This window comes from Chanodichthys erythropterus, chromosome 8, assembly GCF_024489055.1.
Source record: "Chanodichthys erythropterus isolate Z2021 chromosome 8, ASM2448905v1, whole genome shotgun sequence".
Lineage (NCBI taxonomy): Eukaryota > Metazoa > Chordata > Actinopteri > Cypriniformes > Xenocyprididae > Chanodichthys > Chanodichthys erythropterus.
In genome coordinates, this window is record NC_090228.1 from 16,418,558 (window position 1) to 16,431,556 (window position 12,999).

Sequence of the window (12,999 nt, forward strand, 5' to 3'; positions counted from 1 at the left end):
ACTATGTGAAAAAAATAATAAAATGACTATAAATCAACATGTTAAAACAAATAAATATTCAAGGGCCAGACCGGGATGATGTTTACCTCATCTGGTGTGTCCTTGGTGTCTGGTTGGCCCTGAATTGCACGACGGGCCAGAGCTCCGGCTCGGATGTTACTCAAGTTAATCTGCCGTTCTGGAGGGGGACCTCCTCGTGGCTGACCCCTAACAATGACAGCACAACCAGACAAGACCTGCGAGGAAATAAATCAATGTGAGTGCATATATAATGTTTCATGAATAGTTTATCATTCTGGACATGTCGATGATGATGAGAGTTGTAATTGTTCATTGGCAGTGCATGATACAAACAATCAATCCGCAAGTCAAACACTGAACACCCGAGGGATCTGATCAAGGCCGCAATTCCTTTAGGAACTGCTTGTTAGTGTGTGGCCAACAGTTGCACAACCACAGTTACACCCACAAAACAAAGATAACATCAGTAAAACAATCACTACTTTGCATGACAACTCAGCTTTAGCAGTGCCTAAACAAATACAACTTAAAAAGAATGATTACTTATTCACATTAGCATTTGAATCTTGTTCTGAGATGTGTGATGTTTACAAGCCTCATCATGCTTACTTTTTGCCTTGAGAAACAGTTGTTAGTTACAGATATCTCAGAGTGTCCAATCCAATCAGATGTCGGATCACTGGCGTTCCTCCTTTACATTAACTGACTAAAGAGTACGTTGATTCTATGTAAATTTTTGGTCCTCATTTAAATAGCCAATAGAAATATCAGCCTCCATCTTGCCAAAAAAATCTAAGTTATTGTCCTGCTCACATTGAGTTAAACTCAAAGCCACATGTCACAAACACTGATTGTTATCATCAAAGATGATTGTGCAACCTAGTGGTGCTCTGGGCTTTACTTAATCTTATTAAACCCTTTAATAAATCAAGAAAGTGGAGACTAAACAGAAGAGTTCCTTTTTTCCTCTTAAGAGGCCCTGAGAGCAGAGCGCCTGCCTAATTACTAACTGTATGAACGGATACACAGGCCTCCGTCACCACAGTCAGGGTCGGAAAATATCCATCCATGAATTTCCCAAATACACTCTGATTTAACAAGGGGTTGGGCAAGACTTGGAAGTAATTTGAATTTTAAAAGTGTTATTTGATATTTAGTCTAAATCAAAGCTACACAAGACAGGCCATGACACTTCACATACAATAATTTAATTTAGTGAAGTACCATTAACTAATTAATTATATATATATATATATATATATATATATATATATATATATTTATATTTGCCCTGGGTAAGTGATTATTGATGTAAAGTATTCAGCTGAATCATTTGAAATTATTAATTTGAATAATAATGGATTGTATCTGTAAAAGTGGTAAATGACGCACAAGACATCAACCAAAAAACATTTTTTAAATGTTTTCAAAAACATGAACTCAATACAGAGGCCCTAAATATAGTTTTAATGTAGTAACAATGATGGTTTTTGATGGAAACCATGGATAGGTGGATACATTGTGGCAGTTTTATGTTCCCAAAGAGAGGCTATAATAGCAACTGAAAACATTAAAACAACAAAAAAAGCTAATTTCGTGGATAATTAGGTTAAATAATGGCTTTGCACGTTTGATTTCATGCTTCTAGGTTCCCTCAGGTTGTTGTCGTGGGTTTCTCCATGGACAAATCTTGGTTAGCTAAAGACCTACGTGTCAGTTTCTCCTATCTGCTTCTCCTTCATTCACCAGAGCAGACAAAGTAAACAGTCCAAAACTGCGGCGCCTTGCCTGGTCAGTCAGTGGGCCTGAGGAAGCTGGCCGCTCATTGAGTCTATAACGCACGCACGAAACTCAACGCATCTTGGCGCCGGAGAATTTCGCCAAACACACACGAAATCTCACACGTAAGACTAACAGGAGAAATATGAACTTTGAACTTAAGTTCAAATAAAAGTGTAGCAACTCTAAATCTTGAATGTCATTCACTACAGATGATATGACAGCGTTTGAGCGAATAATAGGTGTTTTTGAACGAATCATTTAATCGATTCATTCGATTCATGCATTCAAAACCGACGAAGCATATAGTTCGTGAACGAACTGAGCTATGAATGTGTAAAAATGACTTTTGGCCATAATTAAGTCTCTCACACATGTTCTTATTTATATTTTGGAAAAAATAAAGTCAAGCCCCGTAAGTTGGAGGATGTATGATAGAAAAAATAACAGAGCTGCTTTGTTGTCATTTGAAAAAAGCGTTTAAAGTAATTCAGGAATCGTTTGAGCGAGTGAATGATTCAACAGACTCTCTCGTATCGCACTAAACACTCACGTGGAGTCACCTACTGGCTTAACGATGCCAATCCGTGAATGAATCTTTTGGTGAACCGATTGAAAAGTTTCGAATCACTAGTACGAGTCAAAATTCCGTTAAACTCACCAATTAATAATCAAATTCAACCGACAAATCTTCGCAAACTGCAGTTTGCGCTAGATTTTGCGTTCACATAAACACTAGAATTGTTTAAAAAGCTCAGCTTTGATCCAAGACAGCTGTTTAACAAACTATCAAGAGTTTGTTATGAAAACTGCCTCTGCAAATATTGAGCTGTAGCTGCAAAATATTTAGACTTAGCGACTGGTAGAAGACATCAAATGTTCAAGGAAACTTTAAATATAATGTTGCATAACTGGCCATCTGGATCACAGCTGAAGACCGCTCAACTTCTCTCAATCTCTGCTGTTCATGAAATCATCTGAAAGACTCGCCCAAACTCAAGAGAACTAGAGGAAACCCAACAGACCGCATACTGCATGCCTGACATGAAAGATCTGAACTTTTCAAGTCTTTGCAGTCACTTCTTCTCCCGTGAGCATTAGTGAGTTAGCCAGCCCCCCCAGACCAACACTTGTGCCCCGTGTGTTCTCCTACCATCTTCACTATTCCCCTCTGCAGCTGCGGAGCTGAAGTTGGGTTGGACTGAACTTGTGCCGTTACTGCAGATGCCATGTCCGCGGAGCTGGATGAGTATTCCGTTAGGGAGGGAAGAGAGAGAGAGGTAAAGGAACCGGGAGAGTCCTATGAGACGCCTCTACTGTGAGCCGAGAAAGGGAAGAGAGACTGAGCTCGACTGATCACGCTTTGCTTAACCGGAAGCACAGCGTGGGGATGTACACGTCGAAATGTTGCACTTCCTCGGTCACAGCGTCACACTCGCGCTCTGAATGGGGCGATTTGGCTTGTGACGTTAGACACGAGTGATGACATCCGGTGAGTGGGGAGGTGCGACACGTCAGCACAGATTTTTAAAAAGCGTGTACACATGTTCACATTCACAACACACACCCATTTCATGTTTAGGAATTTAAATGTGTTTTTTATTATTATTTATTTACTTTTTTACTTAGTTACAGTTTCTTTTATTTTCTTTATATCGGCGCATGAGTCTGAGAATGCATTAACTATTATAGATATATTACTTGAGATTTAAATAAGAAAGAAAGAAAGAAAGAAAGAAAGAAAGAAAGAAAGAAAGAAAGAAAGAAAGAAAGAAAGAGAAAGAAAGAATAATGGAATAAACTACTTTATAAAATAAATACAATTAATTTTAATTAAATTTAATCCTGAATTTATTGTTGTATTACTTTTTCATCTATTTATTAGTTTATTTATTCACACAATATATTTATTTATTTATGCATTTATTTATGCATTTATTTCATTTATTTATTCACAGTTTATTTATTTATGCATTTATTTATGCATTCATTTATTTCAACAAATAAAGGAATAAACTACTTTATAAAATAAATGCAATTAATTTTAATTAAATTTAATCCTGAATTTATTTTTGTATTGCTTTTCCTTTATTTATTATAGTCCTAACTTTATTTATTTATTTATTCATGCATTAATGCATTTATTTATGCATTAATTTATTTATTTACACAATTTATTTATTTATTCATGCATTTAATTATTTCATTTATTTATTCACACAATATATTAGTCTATTTATTTATGCATTTATGCGTTTATTTATGCATTCATTTAATTTATTTATTCACACAATATATTTGTTTATTTATTTATTAATGCATTTATGCATTTATTTATGCATTTATTTATTCACATTTATTTATGCATTTATATAATTCATTTATTCACACAATATATTAATTTATTTAGGCATTAATTTATTTCATTTATTTATTCACACAATATATTTGTTTGTTTTTTTATTTATGCATTTATGCATTCGTTTAAGCATTCATTACATTTATTCACAAAATTTCACTTTAATTTATTTATGCATTTATTAATACATACATACATTTATTTAATTTATTTATTCACACAATTTATTTATTTATATATTTATTTGCCTACATTTATTTATTTATTTATTGCTTTTCTGTGTGCAGCATGGACGGAGGCAGGTGGTCTTTGCTTACTCACATGTATAGGCCTATTTGTTTTATTTTCATATGCAATTTAATGTTCCCTACTTGAGTTTGTAAATTGAAATTGTTGAATAAAAATCAATATTTTCACAATATACGCACTATTAACAAGAGCCTTAAAACGAAAATGCTTTATTATAATACAGACTATCCGTATTAATAAAAAAGAAAGAAAAAATGAATTACTGTTAATCCCTAAAATATGTGAGAAAACAAAAATACATAAGATTTGTTATTGTGTGATTTAATCTACGGCCTTCCCGCATAATAGCCTACCTGCATTTTTTAATTGATTATAGAGATTAGCACGTCACTAAATAAGCTATGATTTTAAGTTTGTTAGTAATTCGATGGGTTTCATAACTGTGCATGCACAATGGCTGTCAAAATATGGCATTCATAGTCTGACATTAATGAAAAGACTACATATTGAACTAAGAGATCAATTAATCTAATGCTGCAGAGGAGCTTACTGACCACTAGATGACACTATTTGACAAATATTAAGTATTGCCTTGACTCATAATTCAATATTACGCTTCTCCATTTTTTTTAGAATGAAGTAGGCTATGTGTGCGTCTCACTTGACACTCTGTTGTTTTCAATTGATTAAGCAGATCATTTTAAACGTATGTTAAAATAGAAGCAGCTAGATGCATTAAAATCGTTCTTCTGCTGGAACAAATATAAATATACATGCTGTACTGAACCCAAATGATTTTGATCTGATACAAAAATCATAAACGTGGTCATATGAAAGAGAACGCAGATTGGACATATATTCACTCACGCCCACAACCATACAATAATTCAGCCTTTTGATTGTCCCATTAATTTACTTGATTATTAATTAAAAGGACCTGTTGCATCTCTTAATGCGTCAAAGGGAATTATTAAAACATGTATCGATCATTGTTGATTCAATATTCGGATCAGGACAAACGCTAAACCTGAAAACATGCTTCCCTTCACATAAGCCTAACCATTAAGAAAGAATAGGCTCGTGATATCATCACTGCTGTGATTGGCAAACACATGTTACTGTGTAAGAAATTAAAAGATCTGTTCCCATGCTGTCTCACTGAGCTCTAACAGTGTTGGGTACATGTAGCAAGAGCCTTAAATACGATAGGATGGTGTTTAGCTTTTTGGACATGTAATTCAGTTACAAATTTGGGGAGGAAATGTAAAAGATTTGATATTTACCTGGATTCTTGCATTGGCACAGACGTGCACGTTCTCATTTATGCCACGAGCTTTGGTGCAAACAGTAAAAACTAAAAAAATATGCCATTGTTTCCTTAACTTTTCGTGTTTTTTTCATTTTAAAGCTACATCCCAGTGTTTAAATGGATATTTGAATAGTGCATAACTGTGTGCCACACGTGTGCGCGTTTGGAGAGCTCCATGTACACATTTACGCGGGTGCAGTATCAGAGTTTAGGTGTTATAATTCAGAGCACAACATGGAAAGAGGAATCATTTTGGTGGCTTTCGTGATTTTTGATGGCACAAGATCCGCAAATATATCAAAATCGTATTGATTTAAGTGTTCAAATTGTAAACATTCCCAAAGTGCCAGACAGATTTGCGCACAGAGAGGTGTTCGTCCTTTTTTATGTCATTTTAAAGCATTAACTCGTTTAATGATCTATTTTCGTTTAATATAAAGAGCAAAAAAGAACGTAAAGCTCTCTGAAGTAATAAATAAATATGTTATTTGTCTTTTCATCTCGTTGGCAAGGAGATGTTGGCGTTCAAACCGGCCGTCGCGTTTATATGTGCATCGTCCAGTCCTGCAGATATTATTATGCTGTAAGGGGTGGTTAATATGTAATTTGCACCATATGGCATTTTAAAATCCAACCTTATTTCCACAATCTTCGATCTGTGTGGATTTACCTAATGATGCCCAATTAGTCATTGAGCAGGACCAAAGATGAAGCTTGTGTGGATACTCTCTCGCTAATATTTGCTCTCCAAATATTTCCTTTGAAACGTTTACAACACATTTTATCTGCTGGCCAGACAAGGGACATCTGGGAGGGTTTTCAACTCTCTATTTTTATAAATAAAACCACAATTGGTTCACATTTGCCCCTCGGACTCTATTTGTTCATGCTTGAAAGAAAATGTAATAAAAGGGGCTCCATGATGGATTTATGATTTATCAAAAGCACTTTACCATATGGCAGTCGTCTTTGGAGCAGGTTTTCAAATGTTTGCTTTAAAAGAACTAAATCTGATTAACATGTAGCTACAGTCGTCGCGTGGAAGGATGAAAGATGCGCCAGTCACGTGACAGCCGGAGAGCCTCAATCTCCAGTCGTTTGAGAATCGCAGAAGTAAAATAGGCTCATAAATGAGTATAACATTTCAGAATTATCGTTTGGAATCTGGCTACTTTCATATGTGGGCGACCACTATATTCATTCGCTCATTCAGAACATCAGGGGACCAGTTCAGCGCCGGGCGGTGCTGAAATCAGACACTTCACACACTTGCTTGCCATATTCGCTCAGCAAAGGCGATCCTTCAAACTCATTAAGCATTTGCTTTTATGCAAGCGAGGTTTAGCTTAATGAACATATACATCTTCTAAGTAAAAACAATCCTATAGGCTTCCTTTCTCTAAATAAATGTGCGCAGGGAAGCTGTAGCTAAGTCTGGTGCTCACAGTTACACAGTGATATTTTTAGGACGACTGTTTTTTATTTTAATTAATTACTTTTTAAGATTTTTTTTCTGGGCGTAATCTGTCGAGTTTCGTCTTGGGGACTAAACTTTATTATTGTAAGACTTTAGTAATAACTAATAAGCAAATTCAGCATGGAATGGAAAGCGCGCGAACTTCATTGAGGTGAATGGACGGATATTTCGCCAAACAACACCTTTAGCGTCAGTGAACGGTGGAAATACTCGCTAAAACTAGCTGCAGTCTAACTCTAAACATTACAAAAACTGTGTTGCAGCCCTTCACTCACAGAAAAAAAGGTAGAAAAGCTGTCAATGTGGCGATACCCTTTCAAAAGGTATATCTTTGTATCTAAAGAGTGCATATTAGTACCTCAAAGGTACATGTTGGTACTAAAAGTGTAGGCTACATATTAGTACCCAAATGGTTCATATTAGAACCTTTTTAAAGGGTACCATCACATTTCTTTGAGTGTAAAAAATGGGGCACAAAGTAGGCTACTTTATTAATATGAAGGAATTTTCCGTATTGATTTTTTTTCCACAGGCGTTTTAGGCCTACCTTGAATTTTGTTAACGGGTTAACGGAAATGTCCGGAAAATTAGGCTATATTTTCGTCTTTTTCTACGTTGTGAACACTAGTGACTGCATTGTCATCATCGAGAGTCTATTTACTTTTTTTCCTATGTGCACAGTACGTCATCTTGATAAGGGCACCAGGTTTGCTATATATAAAAAGTCGCGCGTGGGGGTGTTGTGAGAGGGGTCCACGCGCATGGACGCAGAAAAAGACCATCTTCGCTGTAAGAAAAGGGCTTTCACACATTCATAAAGTGTATTTCTTCACGCATTAGATTTCAGGTTAATTTAATGCATTAAATGTTTACTAAAATATAATTTTTATGATTTTTTTTTTTTTTACAAGTCTACCAGGTGCCCATTGGGATGTGCAGCGCAAATTCCGTTCTGGAAAATGAAGGTCGGCATTTAATCATTACAATTCTTCCAACGATTTTCAACCTGCATTTATTTTTTAGAAGTAAAATCAGTAGTGCTAAAGTTATAACCTGTTGTTCATTCAACTTTTTCCACCACTTTGAGTGACTTTTACGAATAAAGAAATTTAGTTAAAGCTCAACAGCATTAATAGAATGGATGGAAATTATGAAAACCTTTAGGTTATTTATTCCTCAAAGGCGCAGAAAACTGATTGTCATCAAAGCAGCTCTGAACCGAACATAAATTTACCTAAACTTTAACACTATTCTTTTCAAGTTGTTCAGCTGATTATGAGAGATATTCCAGTGTATCGTAAATGCGCAAACCTCCCAGTATAGCTTTATTTTATGGATATATGTGTCAGGAGAAGAAGGGAGTGTGAATCAGCTGGGCGGTGTGTTTCTGAACGGCCGTCCTCTGCCCGTCTGTAAACGGAGACTGATGGTTGAGCTCGCGACCGAGGGCGTGAGACCGTGTGAGATCTCCAGAATACTGAAGGTATAGCCTATTGAGTAAAATGCACCTTCACCACGTGTTTATGTGAATATCTACATGTTGTGAGTAACCGTGTGCTCTGTCAGGTCTCCAACGGCTGCGTTAGTAAGATTTTGCGCAGGTTTCAGCGCACAGGGGTCATTGGTCCTAAAGCAACGGGAGGCAGCAGACCCAGACTCCTGACTCCTGACGTCATCTCCATCATAGCGCAGCACAAGCGGCAGAACCCCACACTGTTCGCCTGGGAGATCCGACAAAAACTGGCGACGGATCCAGTCTGCAGAGGAGATAAAGTCCCTAGTGTGAGTTAAAGCATTTATGCAGATTTTCCTTGAAGCTGGTGTAGTTTTGAAAGCCAATTTCAGCATAGACTCAGACTCTCTTTAAAAATAAACATTCCAAAAAGGGATTTTCGCAGTGATGCCATATGGAAGAACTTTTTTTGGTTCCCCAAAGAACCTTTCAGTGAACAGTTTTTAAAAGAACCAACATTCTAAAGTCTAGCCTGAAAATAAAGGGATAGTTCACACTAAAATTTAAAATTTTGTCATCATTTACTTACCTCATGTTGTTCTAAACCTGTATGACTTTCTTTCTTCAACATGAGGGTAAGTAAATGACAACACATTTTCCATTTTTGGGTGAACCATTCATTTAAACTCACTTACAAAAAAGCTATTGAACATTTTCATCATTATTGATCAGGGAGAAAAAAAATTGTATCAATGATGTCATCAGGTTTCATCCATAAATCGGATTCTTAAGAAGATTCATCTAGATGTGGACATGACGGGCAATGCATATCCAAGTGTCAAACACATTTACACAGGTAATCTATTTCATTTAAAATTCAAATACAGAGGGAATACAGGTGAAGCGGGACATGTTCTGATAAGTTGTCACTGGTGTTATTTTAAAACGTCATCTGATTGTCAGTGTTGTTCCAAATGTCACAATATCATTTTAACCTGTAACTGATTTCTATGTTGTGATATTATATCATCATTCAAAAAGTTTGGAGTCGTTGATTTTTTTAAAATGTTTTTATAAGAAGTCTCTTAAGCTCACCAAAGCAGCATTTATTTGATTAAAACAAATACTGTAATAAAATATAATATCATTAAAATATAACTGTTTTTTATTTTAATATATTTTTTAAATGCAATTTATAAAGCTGAATTTTTGGTAGCCATTTCTCCAGTCTTCAGTGACACATGATCCTTCAGAAATCATTGTAATATGCTGATTTACTAAATTGATTATCAATATTGAAAACAATGGTGCTGCTTAATTATTTTATGGAAACTGTGCTAGATTTTCTTTTTAAGGATTCTTTGATGAATAGAAAGTTTAAAAGAACATGCAACATTTATCTTTTGAAATCTTTTATAACATTATAAATGTCTTTACTGTAAATATACATATATTATATATATATATATATATATATATATATATATATATATATACATACATACATACATACATATTATATATATATATATATATATATATATATATATATATATATATATATATATATATATATATATATATATATATTGTTTTCCTCTTTGGATATATTTTTTGTAATATATTATGTATGTATGTATATACAGTATGCATATTGTTGTCATTGTTTTACTTATACTGTACAGTTTAACTTGCTTATGTTTACTAATAGAAGAATATATGCTCATAATGATAAAGATGTTTAAAGGGCTAGTTCACCCAAAAAGGAAAATTCTGTCATTAATTACTCACTCTCATGTCGTTCCAAACTCATAAGACCTTCGTTCATCTTCGGAACACAAATTAAGATATTTTTGATGAAATCCGAGAGCTCTCTGACCCGTTTTTGCTAAATCTGATCGGATTACAATCGGATATGCCCAAAAATAGGATTTGGACTGAAAGTCTGAACGATGCCAAAAAGCATTCTCATCACTCCATAACATTAAGGTTAGTCACATGGACTATTTTAACAATGTCTTTATTACCTTTCTGGGCCTTAAAAGAGGTAATCTTAATTTATGTTCCGAAGATGAACAAAGGTCTTACGAGTTTGGAATGACATGAGGGTGAGTAATTAATGACAGCATTTGGATGAACTAACCCTTTAGGTGTCCCATCTAAATGCATTCATCCTACTTGGTCTTGAACCAAATATGTCTACTAACCTTCCCTTGTTCACTTCCTGTCACCCACAAGCGGATGGGCAGAGGAGTTTACACACAACAGCTCAGACAATTCAGCAACAAACGGACACAAACCTGCGAGGCACCTCTCATCGCAGCAGAACAGCTTTCACACCAGATCAGAGTGAGAGGTTAGAGAAAGGTGATTCACTTTCAGTCACTTCAGTTTCTCACTGTCTGCTCAGAGTCATCTGTGTGCTATTATACTGACATTGCTACATCTCTCCTTCTGATTTCTGGCCATTCAGAGTTCATCCGTGGGCTTTATCCAGACCTGCTGACTAGAGAAAAGCTGTCTGAGGAGACAAACCTTCCACAAGACACTATAAAGGCAATTCACATTTAAAGTTTCAAATAACAAATGCTTTCATGTGAAAAAGAGGCTTTCAGAGTTGGCATACATATATTTAAAGGGGCTTGTGTTAGATGTTTGACCTGATCTTGATCTTCCATCTGAAGGTTTGGTTCTCCAATCGCAGAGCGAAAATGAGGAGGGAGCGAAAGGAAGACCATAGTGACTGTGGATCTCTGGGTGAGTACTGATGTCTTGTTTTCATTGTAGAATTGCATAGTCTGCATTTATAAATGATATCTCTTTCTCAGGTGTAACCAGTCCCAGATTTCTGAGAAGAAGAAATGCTTTGATTTCTCTGTCAGCGACCTCTGGCAGCTCATTGGACGGTTACTTGGCTCATCGCACACAAACCACTTTTCCATTGTCCCATCACAGAGAAAATAACACTTTACCATTGGCTCATTTGAACTCAAATGCAATGTCCACATGTCCGTTGGACTGCACAGAGAGTTGGATGCCATCGTGTCACCAACATGGCAACATGGAATCAGATTACCGATTGGTTTCCTTGAACACAGATGAAAGTATCTTAATGGCTAATCGCTCACAGTGGGCTTCTCATCAATCTCTGATTGGACAGAATGTTTCAATGTTTTGAATTCCAAAATAGAACGTTCTTGAACGTTGATGTTGTGGACAGTAGAGGGCAGCAAAGGAAAGAAAAAGTGGCATTTGGGGTTGAATGCACTTTTTTTATAGACAATATTAGATTTGTTTCTTGCTTCATGAACAAGCCTAATAAAAAAATAAAAAAAATGTTTTTGATATTTTGATTTTGTTTCAAGTGAAAAACAAAAGGAAATGGTGAGGTGCTTTGAAAATGAAATGGACTGGAAACTAAAAGACTGTCTGACTGCGTAAAGATTTTCTTTCAAATCATTGGGAATACTGTAAATAATAAAGAGATAACCCTACAATGCAAAACAAAACTTCTTAATGAGTTTTTAGTTAGTCCTTTTTCACTTATTGTCCAAAAAAATAACTAAATATTCTTAAAATAAAATAATAATTGCTTCTAATTTAATAAAATGAATTAAATTAGAAGCAAAACAAAAGATATTATAGGGTTAGTTCTCCCAAAATGTGGATGTCGTTCCACACCCGTAAGACCTTTGTTCATCTTCGGAACACAAATTAAGATATTTTTGATGAAATCCAATGGCTCAGCGAGGCCTGCATTGCCAGCAATGGTACTTCCTCTCTCAAGATCCATACTAAAAATATAATTAAATCAGTTCATGTGAGTACAGTGGTTCAATATTAATATTATAAAGTGACGAGAATATTTTTGTGCTCCAAAAAAACCCCCAAAATAATGACTTTTTAACAATATCTAGTGATGCCTGATTTCAAAACACTGCTTCAGAGCGTTACAAATCTTTTGTGTCGAATCAGTGATTTGGATCACGTATCAAACTGCTGAAATCACGTGACTTTGGCGCTCCGAACCACTGATTTGATTTGTAAAGCTCTGAAGCTTCATGAAGCAGTGTTTTGAAATCGGCCATCACTAGATATTGTTAAAAAGACGTTTTTTGGCGCACAAAAAATATTCTTGTCACTTTATAATATTAAGGTAGAACCACTGTAGTCACATGAACTGATTTAAATATGTCTTTAGTACCTTTACGGAACTTGAGAGAGGAAGTACCATTGCTAGCAATGCAGGCCTCACTGAGCAATCAAATTTCATCAAAAATATCTTAATTTGTGTTCCGAAGATGAATGAAGGTCTTAGGTGTGTAGAATGACATGAGTGTGAGTAATAAATT

At 35.3% G+C, this 12,999-nt stretch overlaps 2 protein-coding genes across 2 annotated transcripts in view; one reads left to right on the plus strand and one right to left on the minus strand.

The window, feature by feature from the left end:
- The window catches only part of snd1 (staphylococcal nuclease and tudor domain containing 1), a 185,511-nt gene extending 182,326 nt beyond the window's left edge, over positions 1-3,185 (minus strand). Inside the window, exons 1-2 of the mRNA XM_067392060.1 lie at positions 2,954-3,185; positions 87-236 (exon numbers count right to left, since the gene is read on the minus strand). Of these exons, the coding sequence (XP_067248161.1) occupies positions 87-236; positions 2,954-3,031 (228 nt within the window). The 5' untranslated portion in view covers positions 3,032-3,185. The remainder of the gene's footprint in view (positions 1-86; positions 237-2,953) is intronic.
- A 5,310-nt stretch (positions 3,186-8,495) lies between these two features.
- On the plus strand, positions 8,496-11,825 carry pax4 (paired box 4). The gene is given in 9 exon segments (XM_067391072.1): positions 8,496-8,525; positions 8,528-8,677; positions 8,761-8,976; positions 9,413-9,503; positions 10,695-10,709; positions 10,916-11,014; positions 11,121-11,203; positions 11,332-11,408; positions 11,501-11,825. Coding segments are annotated over 9 exon segments (1,086 nt in total).
- Positions 11,826-12,999: the final 1,174 nt, after the last annotated feature.